The sequence below is a fragment of the Enhydra lutris genome, unplaced genomic scaffold, assembly GCF_002288905.1.
Source record: "Enhydra lutris kenyoni isolate GAN:26980312 unplaced genomic scaffold, ASM228890v2 scaffoldscaffold74, whole genome shotgun sequence".
Taxonomy (NCBI): Eukaryota; Metazoa; Chordata; class Mammalia; order Carnivora; family Mustelidae; genus Enhydra; species Enhydra lutris.
This window is the reverse complement of record NW_019154158.1, coordinates 1,122,739-1,143,555: the sequence shown is the minus strand read 5'-3', so window position 1 is coordinate 1,143,555 and position 20,817 is coordinate 1,122,739. Positions and strand designations below refer to the sequence as shown.

At 36.2% G+C, this 20,817-nt stretch overlaps 1 protein-coding gene across 1 annotated transcript in view; it reads right to left on the bottom strand.

Annotated features, from left to right (window-relative positions):
• Window positions 1-20,817, bottom strand: part of LOC111160217 (family with sequence similarity 19 member A2, C-C motif chemokine like) — a 477,542-nt gene that overhangs the window by 159,407 nt on the left and 297,318 nt on the right. The window contains exon 2 of the mRNA XM_022523128.1: window positions 4,729-4,835. Coding sequence (XP_022378836.1) covers window positions 4,729-4,834 — 106 coding nt within the window. The 5' untranslated portion in view covers window position 4,835. The remainder of the gene's footprint in view (window positions 1-4,728; window positions 4,836-20,817) is intronic.

Sequence of the window (20,817 nt, the reverse complement as noted above, 5' to 3'; positions counted from 1 at the left end):
TGAATATCAATAATGGCCTTGGTACCAACTGCATTATCAACTTGGGGGGGGCACCATTCCTTCTCAAGCACATTTCCTTGGAAATTGCAATCAACTGTGACCAATTGGATAAGCTTTGCCTGGATGAAGTGAACTTATCTAAGCAGCAAATGGATCTGAGGGCTATGAGAAATGGAGAAGCAGAATGTGGATGTTGATACATTACCAAGATTTTTTTTTCATCAGCTATGCACCTCTCCCCCATTTGCTGTGCATGTGAACAGATTACAGTTCATAGCTCTTCCCTTCCTTAGAGGTTCTCCCTCTGCAAAAGAGGAGCCCCTTTCCCAGGAAAGCTATTCCCTGCCATGGGGAATATATCAATAGCCAATGACTAATGAACACAGGGTAGAAGAGGCTATCTATCTTCTCTCAAAGAGAGGCCAACTCTGTGGAGCAATGCATGCTTCAGAGCCCCTCCATAGGATCCGACCAGTCTGTCCGACCAGACTCTACTTGTGCTTAGATTTCATTTCCTGTTCTACCTTGCTGCCCTCACTCTCCTCCTGAGAGCACTCTTTCAATAAATCACATAAACAAGAATTCCTGACTTGGCTCTGCTTTTGAAGAACCTTACCTAAGACATTCGATAGTATGCAAATCATCTGAAAGAAAGCATCCTAAGCATAGGCCTTAAAAATTCTCACAAATACGATTCCAGTGAATATTATTAGCTCACAATTTTTTGTTAAATTACCTAACTTTAAAATACATATCATGAATGAGACTCACCAGGAAGAAAACACAAAAATTTCATTAAATAGAATCAACTCAAACATAAAACACATATATAATATATATAAAACACATATTATGCACACAAAATGTATATACAATATGTAATATAATAATTTTAATAAACTACATATAATAATTATGTTTTAAGATATTTGCATAACATATATGACATATATGCAATATGGTATATATTATATATAACTTTATCTATATTATATGTTGCATATGTAATATATACAAAATATACATAATATATAATATTAAAATATATGGTAATTATATATAATATTTAAAGACCTATATAATATATACAAAATGTATGTAATACATATTAAGTGTATAAAAAGAGGAAATACAAACATAAATGACAGCAAAAATGTATCAGTATCAAAAGCCAATTCACCAAAAAACAAAAATTGTGAATAGCATATAATAAATGAAATGAAAACTCAATATATGGATGAAAGGCAGATTAGACTGAAGAGAACACAGAACTAGTGTGGTAGGAAGATGTGAATAAATATCCCAGAATTCGCTGACTTGAAGGTAGAAAATACAGGTGTTGAAACAAACAGAGAACACTGTGAGAAAGCTGACATCCACATAAGCAGAGTTCTAGGTAGTAATGACAAAGGTGTAGAAGAAATATTTGATGAGATAATGCCTGAAATTTTTTCAAAGTTCATGAAAGACACCAATCTATAGATTCAGGAAGTCAACTAAACCACAAATAGTATAAAAAGAAATTCACTACTAGCTAAATATCATGGTTGTATGGAGCCAGACTGCCTAAATTTGAATCCTGCCTCCTGGTTACTAACTAGCCAATCAAGGACAAATTATTTAACCTTCCCTTGCCATAGTTCCAGATCCATAAAGTGGATTTAATGATAGTACATACTTCAGAGATTGTTGTGAAGATTAAATGAACTGATATCTGTAAAGCTCTGAGAATAGTGCTGTTGAGTTTTTAATATTCATCTTTATTATTTTTATCTTGAATGCTTACACAAGGTACTCTGAATCAAAGATTTCTTAGGATTATCTCATAATAAATAAGTACATTGGCCTGCTTTGACCTATGCCTTCCTCATAGGGAAGGCCAGGTCATATGTCCTACATAAGTAGCTAAAAACTCTACAGGTAAGTAACAGAGTAGAATGGGTTTTTTTTTCCACTTTAATACAGGAGAGACAGTCATCTGCTCCCAATCTGAAAGGGAAAAATCTTTTGCTGCTTTGAGATAGACTGGAAAGGATCCTAGGTTCTCACTCTAATCTTTCGAATGTAAATACATCTTTCTAAGGACAAAATAAACCCCAGGTGTCTCTAAGATCGGAGTTTCACACCCAGCGAGGTGGTGCCCCAATCTTTCAGGCACTTGAGACCTTAACCTAGGGACCTAATCAAAGCTGTAACATTTAGCTCATTTAAGGAGTTAAGAGGAGTTTTACTGTCCTTTTCAATCAAAGAAACTAACTACACAAATAACTAGAGGTATGAAAAGTTTCAGGAGGCTACGGCTTTTTGTAGCACTGAGAAATTCAAGCAAGTTTCTCTTCCCCACAAATACCTGGCATACACTGAGTTTGTGTTGTTATATAAATAAAAATAAACACAACTGATGAAATTATAAAGATAAGAGCAAAAAGTAATGACATACAAGAAGAGACACAAGAAAGAGGATCAACAAAGGCAAAAGCTGATTCTTAGAAATCTTGACCAATTCTGGTGAGACTAATCAAGAAAAGAGATAAGACGCACTGAGCACTATTCACCCAGAAAGGAGAGAGATCTACACATTCAGCAAGATTACAAATATGGTAAGAAAATACCTTGGAAGACTCTATTAGTACTACCACTTTGGAAAACCATTTGGCATTATCTGGTAAGACTAAAGATATGCACGCCCCAAGACCCAGCAATTTTGCTCCTCTGAATGTGTTCTCAAGAAACTCTTGTAGATGTGCACCAAGGGAAAAGTGCAAGAATATTATAGAAGCATTGTTCATAATGGCAGGAACATAGAATACCAAGTGTTCATGTACAAGAATATAAAAATATTAATTGTGGTGACTTCATACAATAAAATGTGGAATAACAGTAAAAATGAATTAACTATAGCTATCTGCCATCAACTCTAATGAATGCCACAAGTGCCTGTTGGGCAAAGTAGGAAATTACAGAAAAATACAGTATGATACTATTATGAAAATACAGTAACAGTCATAATTAAGGAATATGCCACATGGGGATATATAAATACATGGTGAAATTAGAAATAAATGCCAAAGGATTTTAATCACAAAATTTAAGTGTAGTGATTGTCTGGGGAAAAAGACAAAGGAATGAAATCAGAGTGCCAGACATGGCCAGTTTCCAGTATTAAAACTGCTGCATTTCTAAAGGGTGGTGAGTAGGCGCTACGTGTTCATTTTAGGGACATGACTTATATATACATTATACTTATTATTTTAAACGTAAAATAGTTTAAAACAAAAGGGGCATTTTGCATGAATTGTATCACTTGGCTTTGGAGCTGAGAAAGCATCTTTACCATTAACCCTTGCTTCACCAGAGTGATTCCTACTGTTCCCATAAATCTCCCCACTTCTCTCAGTTCTTTTATAGGCTGGGAAAGGGCACTGGAGTGGCCATTCATCACAGAAGGGATGGTATATGTCTACTCTTGTTAAGCCCAAGTAGTTTCCGAGTCTCACTAAAAGGTGAGTATTTAACAGTACTTTGTCCTTAGATTTGGTCCATTGCTGCCAATTTAGAGCCATGGGGGAAAATGTCCTCCTTGACATTTTTCTTTTTATTTTTCCATGAATAACAATTATCAAAGAGGATTTGTGGATCAGTATGCTGTATTAAAGAAAAGAAAATTCTAGAATAGGCCTATGACATAATTAATATTATATGTATACACCCGCACACACACACACTGTGGGATGAAAACAGGAATATGAAATATGAAAGACCTCTTCATAAAATTCTCTTACTTTGAAAGATGTCCCTTTTTTTTGTTTTAAACACAGGGGGAAAGCTTTTACCTCAGAGCCATCACTTCCTTACACCACGTCTTCCCTCTCCCTGGTGTTAATGTTCCATGTAATGCTAATTAAATGCACATGTGTAACTAATTTAAGTATTACAAAATTCAAGGCACTCTAAACTCGCTCTTCCCCCAAAAATAAAATTTAAAAGTTGCTTATCTGTAGACTTTACAGAGGACAGAAAATTGAATTGTAAAATCATATTTCACAGAAAAATCTTAAATTGACTAGTCAGGCTATGAATACTTGATTGTGGTAGAAACAGTTCAGAAATAGCCCCATTTTAATTCATTTGGAAAAGGTGGCTATTCATTATACAGAGTCGTTGGCTCAGGAAAGAGAACAGAAAGGGCTGAACTTGTCAGGCTTAACACATATGTGTAAAACAAATATTCTCACTCTGTTCTGAATTGAGCCTCCTGAATATCACATTAGGGATAGAACCCAAAAGGTGGTCAGAGACGTACACTAGCATGAAGAAATGTGATCCACAAAAAGCACAGAGGGGAAATTTCCATAGATACATATTATTAAGACACAGATCATTAAAGATACTTTCATTCCCAGGTTGTTAGCAATTTGAAACTCATGTTTATTACATGTCAACCAAACATTTTAGCATCAATATCTTAAAAATGGAAGTGACAGGGAAAGGCAGAGTCTTTGAACACTATTTTCAGAAATGGCAGTAATCCTGGAAACAATCATGCTTCCCCCATCAAAGCCATATAAAGGATAACTCTCTGCATTTTTACTTAAAGAGAATTACCGGGGAGAGCCCGTACCTAGTAAAACCAACAGACCAGTGAAGATAGAACATGATAGTCTGTGTTAAAGGAGATCTTTCACTTTCCACAGAGAGATGAAGGGGAAAAAAAGCAGAAGAGCTTACCTTTATGATGGTTTGCACTGGATACAACTTTCCCCCACAAGGTTACAATAAATATTATTATTAGCAGCTTTCCTTTTGTTGCTTTCTGTAAGTATCTCTTACTCATCCTGCAAATAAAATAAAAATAATAAAAATCCTAAGTATATGAAACCACTGCTTTTCCTTTATAATTGTGCTACATTTAGAGCTTTCATAACACCTGAACATCTGAAAATGGCATTTATTGTATTTGAAATGCTGTTTACTGTATAAATTCCGAAGAGAAAAAATAAAAGTATTCCAAACAAAGTGCCTTGATATGATGCAGGAGATAAAAGAGGCTCTACCTCAGTCAGTCTTCATTCACTTAACAATAGCCTAAATCAACTGGGAAACATTACCATTTTTCTCCATATAAATATAGATTTAACTTATTCACAAAATCCAAGGCACAGTTGTTTGAATAATCTTTAAATAAGTGACTTTATCTTACTCTTTTTTGCTAGAAGATTCCTTCTTCAATGCCAAGTCAAATGGTCAAAGTAAACAGTCTAGATAAAATGTGTTAAATGAATTCCTGTCCAGAATAAACTCATTTCAAATCTGTTATTCCTAATGTGCTTTAAAAAAAAAAAAATGTCCTGGTACAACTGCTTCTTACAATCCCGCTACTAGAGACACACAGATGTTTTAATATTGTTGGAATCCACTGTTCTGTACTTTATCAGAAGTAGGAGAAAAATGGAAAAGCAGAATGAAAAATACAAAGTAAACCTTTTCAAGTTGAACTCACAAAACTTGGGAAAACAAAGAAATGTTCCAATATAATAATAGTTACCTCTAATAAAAGTACAGCACCTACTTTCTCTAGCACTTTACATGACAATATTTATATTCTTCACAACAAATGGTGTGTATTTGTATGTCCATCCCCTTTCAAAGATCAAATTTGGAAATTTGCCTAAGGTCATGTTTAATGATAGGCAATTCTGGGTTTGAATTTTTACTATAATTCTAAATGCCTTATATTAACTACCACTTTGCTAAGGGGTAAGTGAAACTAATAGAAAATAAAATTCATCTGTATTTATTTATGAGGTATATAAAATATATGCCCATCACTTAGTGCCTTCTCAGATTATAATCCTATACTAAACTCTGTTGTTGTTTGACCTCGAGATTCCTGCCTTACCTCTAAGGCAAGTTCATGAGGTCACTTTCTGACCTAGTCTGATTCCTCTTCTTCTTGAATTCTCTAAATTAGCTTTCTTCTCACACTGTTACTTCCAAAATTCTATCTCTAAAAATTGACTCAGTGATAACAATGATGGCTATAATTTGTATAATTCTGATGAGGAGTTTTTCATATGGATAAGTGCATTAAAAATGAATTCTATATTTTAATATAGATATATGCAAGCATTGCTTGGCCTGGAGAAGCTGTGTGCACCAATTCAGATTTTGAGGAGACATTGTCACATGATTAAGAACATGACTAACTCCTGAGTCTGACTGTTTGGATTTGAGTCCAGTCTGCACTGATTTCTGGATCTCCTACTTCAGTTTCCTCTACTATAATATGGGATAATTCATGTGAAATAACTGATCTATTGACTGGCATGCATAAGGGCTCAATGAGTATGAGATTAGAGAACATTCCAGTCATTGGATGTTTCTTTGGTCCTTGAGAAAGGTCAGTCCCATTCATGAGAAGATTGTAAGGAGTTTTGGTCATACCAACAATGACCAAGTCCTCTATGAACTTTAGTCTTATGACATGTCAAGACAATGTACAAAGGGATGAGTGTTTGATCTTTTAGATTAAACTGTTTGGTTTAAAATCCAGTTTCCTGCCTACTGACTATATTACTTTAGACTAACTACTTCATAACTTAGAGTATTTTTGTTGTCACTAAAATGAGGATAATAATAAATATCTACACCTGCTAGCATAGTCAGTATAAAGACTAAGAGAGTCCACGTAAAGAGTTTAACACTATGCACAGAAGATGATAAGCACTCAATAAACATTAACTGTTACTACAGTCATCACTTGGTTAGTCTAGCATTTCCCTTGGAGCATTCTGTGAGGCATCAATTCCACAGCATATTAATAGAGTATTAGTGAACAACATGGTGGGAGGGGCAAATGTATTTGTATAACTCTAGCTTCAACAAACATAACCAGATCCTCTTCTAACAAGAGGCATATTTGAGTGTGCAGCATTTCCAGAAATCTTTCTCCACAGAGTAACACACGATACTAGTGCTCTCAGGAAGCCTCTGAGGGAAATAATCTGGTTTTGTACTCTCTCTCAGAAAACTAAATACTCATTTTACATAATCCATTATGTAGCCTTTGTTTCCTCTCAGCACTCTTAGTACTAGTTTTGTTCTGAGATTCTACTTTTTCTAACATTTTTTTTTAGCTATCCTGCCTCCCCACTCTACATTCGATCCCTGCAAACTTATTGTACTGCATATCATATAGCAAAGTGAATAGTTTAGCAAAACTCATCTGACAAGAAGAACTGCTTAACATAATTCTTGATAATAGTTTTTCCATAGCAAATGGCCTCTGCTACAAGGTCAATGACCCATTGTATTCTCCATATCACTGTGCACCCACCAAATGGGATGACAGAACTGACAGCCAGTCACACTGATAACTAGACATCTACAAATGAAAACACCCACAAAGTCACCAGGCTGTCAAACTACGAAAGGAAGGGGAATACAGTTCAACATGTGGAAATGTGTAGAGACCCCTCTCCCATCCCCTCCAATCAATTACTGTCTTCTTTAGCACTATTTCCTGAATATCTCTTAAACATACACACTTGCTTTCATCCCTACTGAAATACTTGAATTCAGACCACCAAAATTTCTCATGGGCCACAGCCTCTTAGCTGGACTTCTTACAGTCAGTATTTTCAGCCTCTGGAACTGAAGACAAGGTTTGGGTCTGCCTTTTTTTATGACTACATTTGTAGTATTGAGTATTCAAAAAGTGCCTAATACTGTTGACTGAATAGGATACAGTGTAGCCAAATATGTAACTATGATCATGAGACATCCTTTATATGATTAACACCTTCACAAGTTCCCCCTCTATGAACAGAAGGAAAGACCCTTAACCTCAGCAAGATATAAAAAAAGAAACAACTGAATCAAAGTTAAACATTTTTTTTATTATCTCTAATCTTATTTTCTGCCTCTCCTCCCCATCTCCCTCTCCATACATACTCACAGTCTGTGTTTTAAATTCACGACGCTTCCTCAATGTCATCCAGCTTAATCTCACTTCCATGACACTTGAAACATATCAGCCATTCACTCCATCCCCCAGTCCACTCTCATTAATGCTAACTTCTATTCACTGTTCAGGATGCAGGCCAGAAGTCCCTCCAGAAGATTTGTTTAGGACCAGGTTGAGCACCCTTCTTTATGCACACCAGCCACTTGCCACACTACTATAATTTCCATTTACTTATCTCCAACTCTCACTGTCATCTAAGATTCCTGAAGAGGGACTGTGCTCCATACATTTGTGAATACCTTGGGCCTGACCCAAGGGTCAGTTTTAGTAACTGGAAAATGATTCTTTGCTGAATTTTAGTGGAACCTTAGAGCCAAATATACTGTGTAGTTGTCAACGTGAGGAGGAAACAATTATGTTTCATTTCTTTAGGATTAAAATTAGGAAAGGACAAACAAAAAGAAGAATTTTAGAAAGTGGTAGGGTAGAGGGAGACAAGAAAGGAAGAAAAAGGGAGGAATCCAATCTGGAGTGTGTTTTATTCTAATTGATTTTTAAATAATAATATAGTTTGAGCAAACTGAAGTGTAATGGAGTGAAGGAGGGCTTTCAACAAAGGCACATTATCAAAAAGGAGAAAAGCTGAATGGTCCATTTCTTCAGAGCACAGAGGAGGCAGCATTCACTCATTATTCAGTGTGTAACCAACAGACACCATTTAAATATGTCTACCACAGTCAAGGGCCAAGCGCACTATCAGAATTGTCCCATTCGTCTGTAAAAATGACAAAATGTAAGTGACTTCTTTAACAACAAAATCTGAGAAAGAAGAAATAGGAAACTTAAGGATAAATAATACACAGAGGACAAAACCTTGAAATTGCTCCTCAAGCAGCCACAGCTTGCAAGAAGCACAAGGCAAACAGGATAACTGAGCAATGGTAACCTTGGCAGGGAAGGATGTTGAAAAGTCATCAATGTAGAAGACTGACAATTAAACCTTTAGACTTTCTCCCACTCCATTCTTTTGTGTGATGTATTTCAGTTATATTCTCTGAGATTCAGTCTTCTGAATGTTTGTGAAACCCTGTGCCTCCCCACCGATGTGAAACGTGCATTTAACTGTAAATAAGGACTGAAAAACAATGATGCTACCAGATTAATCATTTCCCCATAAAAACAGAAAGTAAGTTTAGCTGAGCTAAACAGGAGAAGATGGGAGGAAAAGGGGAGTGATGGGGGCATCTAGAATCCAACCACTCGAGCAAAGCTCTTAGGCATAAGACACTTGTGTGGAAATAAAAGCCACACAAGACAATATATTTAAAGGTTTCTTTAGGAGTCTTCTCTACATGGGTCTAATATTTATAACACAGTGTTGGCACGGGCTTTAACACCACAACTTAGTACAGTAATTTACCCTTGAGGTGGAATGCTCCAATTGGTAACACAATTTTCTCCTCACAGGGACCAGAATGATGTTACAAAATTTAAATCAGATTTTATTACTGTACCCTACTCCTTGCTGTAAATCCCAGAATTTACTTATTAAAACAAGAATAAAATCTAAATTTCTTACTGAAAAGAAAGCTCAATATCATTTGCCCTCCCCTGCCCCACCTTGGCCTCTCTGACCTCAGTTCACATTCCCGTTTCCTTCCTTCCCTACAGTGCAAGTGCAGCCACACTGGCCTTCCCTCTGACCCTCTGTGGGGAGAGGTCATTGAGAGGACGTGACTCATCATTGACCTATGAGCTGGATTTGGACAACCAGAGGCCCCTCATCCCTCCCCTATCTTTGGAATATACATTCTGTCCACCATTTATATAGTGGGAGCTGTTTCAAGGACAAACTCTTGAGAGCGCAAGGTACTGTTGAGGTCATCTGGAATGGTATATGTGACTGAACCCCATTAAGGACTCTCTGTATCCTTTTAAGAGTCTGGTGGGTGGGTGCTGAGATCTACTCTGCTTGTGGCCACCCAAGACAAGCCTCATATATAAGTTCCCTTGTTTATTAAATCTGCCACCTACCAATCTGGAACAGCCTCCCTCTTTCTTCAGTTTCTCCTCACCCTCCGAGAATGGGAGCCAGTTGTAGATTTCACCCAGGCAACTCCCAAGGGGGCAAACCAACACCCTCGTGCCAAGCTTGTTCTACACCTTACACTAACTGCTAGCTCTGCCTTAGAGTCTCCACTTTGCACGGTGAGCTTCTGTTTATGATTACCTGCACAGAGTGCCTTCTGACCTGCTGGCCCTTGGGAGTCTGGAGAAACCCACCCCACAGCCTCTCTTGCTCCCACTCTCCTATGGAATTTGCTCCATTTGTTATAATCTCAAGTTATCTTATTCACTTATTTATATGTGATGAGGGTTTATTTCCTTCTTTTTCCCATTAAAATGTAATTTCCATGAGGGCAGGTCCTGTCTATTAATCACTGCTCTACCACAAAGAATACCTACATCATAGAACATCAATACATGTTCAATGAGGGAAGAAAAGTGCACTGATTTTATAATCCGGACAAACGAAATGAATCCTTTTAATGAAGAACTTTCATTACTTCTAGGTTAAACAATTAAATTTCTATCATATTGAGCAACTAGGAATGCCAATGGCAAGAACAGTGCACACAGTAGTGGAGTGAGAGGAGATGAGGAAAGAAGCAGACTGAGCAGGAGACAAGGAAAGGGAATCAGAGACCAGACTGCTCTCTCAAGAAACATGCAGAGACGAGAAGTAAAGATAGAGTGGTAGCCAGAGAGATTTGAACAAGCAATGGGAAGGAGTGAGAAGGAAGAGAAAAGGTAAAGATATAAGTGAGGGCAGAGTGTGAAGTAAAGTTTTTCTACACTTGCATGTTCTACAAGTATAAGTTATTATTACAATATTGTTATCAGAATGTTATTATTTTTATTATTATTACTTGAAATTTTCTTATTTTAAATTTAAATTTTATTTATTTAATTTTATATTCTATAAATAATTAAAATTATGTAATTTTATTATTATTACTTTAAATTTTCTTATTTTATACGGAAATAAATGTGTCTTCCAAAACTAAATTATTCTTTTTTTGCTGATAGGTGATTAGAAAGACCCTACTGTATTATGCTTAGTGAAATAAGTCAATCAGAGAAAGACAATTATCATATGATCTCCCTGATATGAGGAAGTTGAGAGACAACATGGGGGTGCTGGGGGGTAGGAAAAGAATAATTGAAACAAGATGGGATCGGGAGGGAGACAAACCATAAGGGACTCTTAATCTCACAAAACAACAAAACAAACTGAGGGTTGCCAGGCAGAGGTGGGTAGGGAGAGGGTGGCTGGGTTATGGACATTGAGGAAGGTAAGTGCTATGGTGAGTGCTGTGAAGTGTGTAAACCTGGCGATTCACAGACCTGTACCCTGGGGCTAATAATACATTATATGTTAATAAAAATTTTTTTTAAGTATTACTTAATTACTTGGAAGATTTGTCAGTTAGGTAATAAATTGTAGTACTTAAAAATTTTTAAAAAGGGGGTGCCTGGGTGGCTCAGTGGATTAAGCCTCTGCCTTCAGCTCAGGTTGTGGTCTCAGGGTCCTGGGATCGAGTCCCACATCAGGCTCTCTGCTCAGCAGGGAGCCTGCTTCCCCCTCTCTCTCTGCCTCCTTGTCATCTCTCTCTCTCTCCACCAAATAAATAAATAAAATCTTTTTTTAAAAATTTAAAAAAGGAAAAAAATTTAAAAAAAGAAAAACCCTATTAAATAGAATGTCTAGAACCACAATTTTACAACATTGTTGGTTTTATGCAAAAATCACATCAAACTTGACTAGCATTTTATGACAAATGCTATCACTCTATCTAGTAAGGTATTTACTGAAATAGCAATTATATTTAGGGAAGCAGAAATACCAATATTGAGGTTAAAGATTAAAGTACTTTGCATATGCAAGAATATATAGTAACCAATTTAAGAGACAATCATATATCTCTATCAATAATCCTATACTATGTGTTTTATCATCCAGAAGTAGGGGTGGTTGATTCTAGACATTTTCATTATTCCTATATATTTTGTTTTCATTTTATGTCTTATATCCAATATCATCACAATATAGCACTTAGGCCACACATACCAAATATGTTTAAATTAAAATATCCCTGCTGACCAACTAGAATCTGGACTTCCCATCTTATAAATTATAATCACAAGTTTAGAGAGTTGCATTTTCATATGCCAGTCATTTGACATATGGTTAGCTTCTATTTCCTTAGGTAACTTCAAAACAAAAATTTTGGAATCTTAATCAGTTTCTTAACTCTTTCTGAATTAAAACAATTGCTTTACAATTTTCATTTTATTAGATACATCAGTGTTTCATGATGAATCTACATTTGGGATTTTATCCAGTTAAGTCAACCCTGGAGATTTAGCCAAAGAAAGCTCCAGGGGTTTCTTCCCAAGGCTTGCCTGGTAGCAAATACAAGCTTCATTTAAGAACCACAACTGCTTTCCTCCTTCACCCAAATTTTATATTTCCATTCACTTTGCCAAAATACTGCAATTTGGGTTGATATAAAAACCTAGAGTCCTTCTGCTTTATGCTTAGCAATGTAAAGCCAAAGTGTTTATTTTTTCCAAATGCCTTTGCCAACTATAGACCATAATGACAGGAAACAGAAATTTAATGATTAGGCTCCAATCTCTAATAGCCCGAACAGACAAAAAGCTGTAAAACAAAATAAATCAATCATCTGAGATATCTAAGAGCACCAGAAAGACACCTGCACTGTTTTGCATCTATTATTACACGAGAATCACTTATTCTCCTTTTCTATCTATAAAATGGGAACGTCACTATTTTCTCAAGCAGCAACACCACTATAATAAACAAGAAATCATGTGAGTTTGAACTTAATAAAATATACGTGATAAGTCAGAGGTGTTACTCTTCCTTCTAAGGTCCTTCTCTCAGAGCATGCATGGGCTTAGAAGTCAGAAATGCCTGCCTGAGTACCACATTGGCTCTAACACACAACTAAACTTGATAAATCCACTTATCTGAGTCTCAATGCCCAGATATGGAATGCAAGAATGCTATGACGTATTGGCGGGATTGTTGTAAGAAATAAAAACAATGTATATAAAGCATCTTTCACAAACCAGAAAAGAGTAGACACCAAAACTGTAGCTATTATATTATTAATAATTGGAGCATGGCCCCCTGGCTAGGAATGAGTGGGAAATAAAAAATGTCTTTGAGCAACAAAGACCCCATATGTTTTAACCATAGGTGAGAAGTGAACCTACTTTTAGGAATTTATCCTAAATCTACAGAATTAAAATGTGAGAATATTAAGCAACAGGCTAAATATGGAGGCAGGCTAATGAACAGAGATTTTGCATGGTTCTGCAAAATGAATAGTGATGCAGGGATAACAGAGAATAGACATCAGATCTATAAATACACAGTATTCTCGGATCATTAGGTGTAAGGACAAATATTCCTCAAACGCCCATAGAGACAGGGAGAGCTCAGAATGCTAACTGAAGTTACTAATATTGCTATATACATTTTTATAGTTTTAAACGTACTGGCTTAAAATATATTGGTTTCTTTAATGTATCATTGACTTCTCACAATAACTCTTTGAACTAAGCTCTGCATGCATTAATGTCCCCAGAGTACGCATTAGAATCTGGAAGAATAATTTGAAGACAAGACCTAAGTGGCCATGGGGTCTTGAATCCAGATCTGCCCACTGGCTCAGTCCTCATTGAGACAGTGCTCGAACAATGCTCCACACTCTGTGATGGGTCCCACAAGTACATGATGCATTTTAAATAGGCATGCCTTGAAAAAGGCTAAAATGAAGTGCCAGCTCTTGGTTATCTGGAAATTTTTTTAATCACCTAAGTGTCAGGATACTAGATAAAGGAAATACTATTGTATCTCTTTACTGTGGGCTATAAATAAAATGACCAATCTTTACATGACATACCTTTTATCATTTATACACACTGTACTCTCTGATGAAAGGTGAGTTTCCACTTCCAGAATTAACTGTCCAGTATCTACCAGACACTAGTCTATTGAGATTAGACCTAATGGAATTGCTACACCAGGAAAGGCAACCTTAGTTACTGTTATATAAAATATAAAATGCCAATTTAAATTAGAATTTACATTTTTTTTTAAATTTTTTTAAGATTTTATTTATTTATTTGACAGAGATTACAAGTAGGCAGAGAGGCAGGCAGAGAGAGAGGAGGAAGCAGGCTCCCTGCTGAGCAGAGAGCCCAATGTGGGGCTCGATCCCAGGACTCTGAGATCATGAACTGAGCCGAAGGCAGAGGCTTTAACCCACTGAGCCACCCAGGTGCCCCAGAATTTATCTTTTTTACAGATTGAAATATTTATGATATATAAAAATACTGCACATATTTAATGTATACAATTTGATGCATTTGGACAAGGAAACACATGGGATACCATCACCATTATCAAAGTATACATGTATCCATCACCCCCAAAAGTTTCCTTGTGTCCCTTTGCTGGGTGTGTGTGTGTGTGTGTGTGTGTGTATGTGTTAAGAATACTTAACATGAGATCTACCCTCTTGATAAATTTTGAAGTGCCCAACACCATATTGTTAACTACATGCACTGCGTTGTACAGCAGATCTCTACAACTTCTCTTCCATAACTGAATTTTATAATCACTGAACAACAACTCCCTCATTTCTTCCTCCCCCTGCCCCCGGCAACCAGGATTGTATTTTCTGCTTCTATAAATCTGACTATTTTAAATACCTCATATAAATGGAATGCAATATTTGTCTTCGTGTAACTTATTTGACTTAGCAGAATGTCTTTCAGGCCCATCCATGTTGTTGCAAATGGCAGGATTTCCTTCCTTCCTACAGTTGAAGAATATTCCATTGTATGTGTATACCATATTTGCTTTATTCATTCACCTGTCAGTGGATATTTGGGTAGTTCTCATATTGTGGCTATTGTGAATAATTCTGTAATGAACATGGGAATACAGATAACTCTTTAGATCCTGATCTCAGTTCTTTTGAATATTTTTCCAGAAGAGCTGAATCTTTTGCTAGTTCTGCTTTTCACTTGAGGGACTACCATATTGTTACCTGTCATGGTTGCACTATTTTACATTCCCACCAACAGTATACAGCGGTTCTGATTTCTCCACATTATTATTTATTGTTGTTTATGATAGCCATCCTAACATATGGGAGGTGATATCACATTGTGGTTTTGATTTGTATTATCCTGATGATGAGAGATACTGAACACCATTTCATGTATCTAGTGGCCATTTGTATGTTTCCTTTGGAAAAATATCTATTGAGATCCTCTATCCATTTTTTAATCTTTTTTTTTTTCTGCTCATCGTTGTAGAAGTTCTATATATTTTGGAAATTAACCCCAGTCAGTTTTATCTGAAATTCACATTTAACTAGCTGTCCTCTAATACTAGTTGTCAAACTTGCTGACTACCCTAGTTTTCAGTTCACTTAAAATATTATTTTAAGCAAGAAACTAGCATTCACTTCTAAATGGAAACATGCTTGTCTAAAGAAAAAAACAAGATTAGAATTTTAGAGATGATGGTAGACACTAAAATAATGAAACTTTTATTTGCTTTCTGACTATTCTTTGCATACAGACTCAAGAGGTGACTAAAAAGTATTTCTTCAATTTGGCTGCAATTCTGCTAGCCAATTTTGAAGGTTCTCAATTGCTTATATGGTTAAAAATGTAGCATATTTAGTATAGTATGGCAATTAAGAGCATGTTTGAAGTCAGACATGGAGGTCAAGAATTGGCTACCTACTAGCTCTTAGAGACATGCTGTTTAATTTCACAAAGCCTCCATTTCCTCTTCCATAGTATGTGGATAATAATAATAACTGCCTCAAAGAACTGTTGGGAAGGTAAATGAGTTCATTTATGTAAAGTATTAAGCACAGATCCTGACACATACCAAGCAGTCTATAAATGCTTGCTACAATGTAGTAGTCATTTAAAAGTCTTCTTGATTAACTCTTCATTAAATAAGAAAAAGCCAGTTGGCTGATCTCCATATCCTGATGATTGGCACCACAAGACCATGAAGAGGCCAGTACTAAAGATGTGTCCTTCATTTTTACATGTCTTGATCAAGGATTTACTCCTTTCTCAGTGGCTTTAGACAGTTTGAGGGTAGTGTGTCCGTCAAACCTAAATTTCATGGGTCTTTGCACATTACCATATTAATCTTAAGCTGCATCCTTTCTCTGCATTTCTGTTTGTTATTCGGTGGCCCTATTGTTACCATTTGTTTATTGATTTTTTAAAATTATGGACTATTGTTTTTGGGATCCAAATCTGTTTTTCCTAAATTAAAAATAAACAAAAGGCAGTATAGTTATATGGTATGATCAAAGTGAGATTTCATACTGAACCACCTGTAACAAGCAGTATATGATATCAAACAATAAGCCATAAGTAAATTTGAGGGTAATTGAGCTAAAACTTAAAATGTAATAAAGCCATTTAATTGTAAATAGACCTAGCTTATACCATTTAATGTAAAATGTATGTATACCATCAAATGATGGTGCACTGATGATGTTTATAAGGAAGAGGCTGGATAAATGAAATCTAGACAGCACAAAGCTTCATTTCCTATTCAATCTCTTCTCCTATAAAAACTTCAGGGAAAAATGTCAACAACCAGGACAATTTAGATTTGCCTCCTCCTGCCCTCTTAGAGCAATGACTCTATGCTACACAAGGCTAGGAACAAGTAGCGGGAGACAGGCAATATGTAGACAACTCACAAAGCATCCCCTCCTGAATGATACAGAGATGGCTACATCTCATAATTGTTGGGTAGAGTATCACCAAATAGAATAATAAAGAAAACTTCCAATCATATGTGGCTATATCACAAGCCTACCATTTAATTTTGTGGGTATTTATGGTAAAAACAGAGCCAGCTCTGCACATACATCTTAAGGTTCACATACAGGGTTCATAATAAAGTATTTCCTTTCCTTATTTAATAAAACTTATATAACTAATAAAGCAAATAATTTATAGTCATGAAATCAGTTCTAATTTTTTGTCTACCCTATGATCCCTAGGATTACTTAAGAATTTTTTTCCTTGAATAAATGAAACAAGATGAGATCGAGAGGGAGACAAACCATAAGAGACTCTTAATGTCACAAAACAAACTGATGGGGGCCAGGGAGAGGGGCTAGGGAGAGGGTGGTGGGGTTGGGGACATTGGGGGGTGTGTGTGCTGTGGTGAGTACTATGAAGTGTGTAAACCTGGTGATTCACAGACCTGTACCCCTGGGGCTAAATATACATTATATGTTTATTTAAAAAATCTAAAATTTTTTTTAAAAAAAAGAATTTTTTCCCTTTTACTCTAGTGGACTTGTTCTCTTCGGAAATGAGGCCACAGAAAAAACCTACTCCACCTCAGTTCCTTTTCCCTTATGCTAGCAAAGGAGTGCAAGAGTGAAAATAATGAAAAAAATTAATCTTTAAGGTTTTTTAAAAGATTTTGTTTATTTATTTGACAGAGAGAGAGAAGGAGAACATGAACACAAGCAGAGGGAGTAGCAGGCAGAAAGAGAAGCAGACTCCCACTGAGCAAGGAGCACAATGCTGGGTCCATCACAGGACTCTGGGATTATGACCTGAGCAGAAGACAGATGTTTAACTGATTGAACCACCAGGCATCCCAAGGGTTTCTTGTTAAGATAAAGTTTGTGGTCCAAGAAGGACATATATTCTCACATTCAGAAGAATAACACACCATTACCAAAAAGCCATTACAACAGAGACCTTCCTCTCAACATAAAACCTTCTGGGAGGTAAGGGAACTGAAAGGCTAAAATTTTATCAGTGAGGGCCTCTCTTCATATAACCATCCCCGCAAGAGCCCCAATATTAACACATTTCCACCTTATCAACAAAATTATAAAAGCAAACAAACCATGAAAGAGACGATCACAGCTATGTGTTGAAAGGCATGCCACTCTATGTCCTCAAAAGAAACAAACAGAAAGAGGTCCAAGAAAAGGATGTTTAATCAAGAGCTCACCAGAATCCACCCTTAGCTCTAGGAATAATTCTTTAGCCAAGATTTTTGGACAACCATGTATGTAAACTCCAAGCACATCAACTTTATAATGTATGATGAAAAAGATGATGACACTGGGATGAAAAAGATGATAACACTGGGATGACACTAACTGCATTTTCTAGACACCCCTTGCGTTCGGTATTTGTATAAAACTTCATGTATCTTAATGAGCTCCTTCTGAGGGAAGAGTGGAACCTTATCAGATTTTAATATAGCAAAGCACCATGCTCAGTTTTCAGTTAATAGCTTAAACACCTGTGAACTCAATTGATTAAGAATCAAAGCAGCAACCACCATATTCTATAAACCTCTGTCTCCACAGTAAGCTCTACAATGTATTGCTTTCTGGTTTGTTCCTTTTACAACAAGATTTCAGCCCCTTCTTAAATCTTATGTTTTTACACTTCCCAGTATTGGGGGCTTCCTTTTCTGAATAACATCAATCATTTACCAGGCTCTAACTCTACTTTACCTGACATCAATTGTTTGTAAATGTCCCTAACATTTTCCTTATGGAAGAATTTGGTTTTCTCAGTCACAGAGCTGGTATGTCTCCAGCAGGATGCAATCACACTACAAAACAGAAGTCAGGGGTTAAATGTTCATCTTGAGAAATTCTCCCAACAGTGAGACTTATTAGATTGTCAAATCATGTCCCAAGGTGGAGGTAGAAGCTGATTACCTGAATCTATTTTCAAAAAATACTCCAAATACACTGAGTAAAGTCCTACATTAGGGGAGTCAGACCAATCTGAACTACAGCCATTGTCATTTCGTACCTGTTGAAAACTACTGACCTAACTTCCTCCCAATTTACATACCCTCACTTCATTTTTGGGAACCGGAATTCAAGACACATCAGATAGAACATTACACGAACAAAATGTGCTAGATACCATGATGATCTTACAGCAATTTAACCAATAATCCCTAAATTAACACTCTTCTTGCCATGTATAATGGATAGTAAAGTGCTTTGTGAAGTGTTCTGCAAACTAGACCCATAACCAAATCATGTCAAGATAGGGAATTATTGTCAAAGGACGAACGTTGTGGTGTGTATCTTCAGTGAACTATTATCGGTCCTTAAAGAAGAATGGAATTCTGAGACATACTACAGCATGGATGTAAAAACATGCTAAGTAGAATAAGTTAGAAGCCAAGGTACAAATGTTATTCCACTAATGTGAGATATCTAGAATAGGCAAAATCATAAACACAAAGTAGAAGAGAGGTTTCCAGGATCAGAGGTTGGGGGAGAAATTAGGGGTTATTATTTAATGGATATAGAGTTTCTGTTTGGGATGATGAAAAGGTTCTAGAAATAGATGGTGGTCACACTTTTACAGTGTTGTGAATGTACTTAATTCTACTGAATTATACACTTAAAATTATTAAAATTAATAAAAATTAAGTTATGTGTGTCTTATCACTGAAAATAAAGGAAAAAGGTACTATAGTAAGAGTCATAATGGGAATAGTTTTGCTCATCAGCTCTAGCATATATCTACACTCACTTTCTTCATGGCACTTAACAGTATTTGAAATCATAATGTTTATCTATTTACTTTTTATTTTCCCTCTCCCCCCTACTAGAACACAAACTCTACAAGAGCAGGAATCTAGGCTTTTTCTATTTCACTGGTTTATCCGCAGCACTTATGATGCTTCTGGTCACAGAATTGGTACAGAATAAATATTTAAGGCATAGATAAATTAATAAATTGAAGAAATACTATAAATGTCCTTTTAAGTTTGGTTATCCCACATGATCATGCACTTTTTCTTACGTCTGATAACATTTAATAGCTCTACCCTTGTACATAGTAGGATAATTTTAATTGTTATTGTATCCTGTATTTAAGTCCTGTCTCTAACACTAGATTCCAAGTTTTGAGAAACCATATGTTAGCTCTGCTTCCCCATAAAATATCTCACCCTTACATAGTGCCATATGGTGTCTTAAGAACTTTCACATCCATGATCACATTTGATACACATGACCATGAGGGTGGCAGAAATAATCACCTAGCAGAGATGAGGAAGCAAACTTGGAGAAGTTAAATGACTTGTTCAAGGTCGAAGTTAGTAAGTGGCAGAGCCAAAACTCAAAATCAGATCTTCCAGATTGAAAATGGTTTCCATTAAAAGAATGACAATGAAAACATATTTTCCGTTCTTTAAAATAAAATACTTTAAGCTAAGTCCTACTATATTTCTTTTTTGGACTTCTAAAAAAGGTGCCCTGACCATAGTTTTTTTTTAACCCTCAAATAGATGCAAATTATCCATGTCTGGAAATAAATTAAGTGAGCTAATTGCCAAAATAATACTGGGGGGAGGGAGGGAGGGCCTGTGGGGGTGCAGGGAAGAAAGGGTGAGGGGAAAGGAAGGAAGAAGGAAGGAAACAAAAAGCTATATATAGATCTATGATGGGGCCAGTATGAGCAGTAAAGTAATGAAGTGAAATGTTGGATCAATCTCACTAATTCACCTCTGTAAACCACCTCCCGTCCATTGGTGATGTACAGAAATGCGAGCTTTGTTGTGTCATACCCTCCTATTTCTAAAGAAGATCCAAAAATCCAGAACCATATATGAAATCCCTCAATTTTTAAATGTTCTCAATTAATTCCACTTTAAGAACACTCTGTATGCCAAATACAGCCCTTGATATATAGCT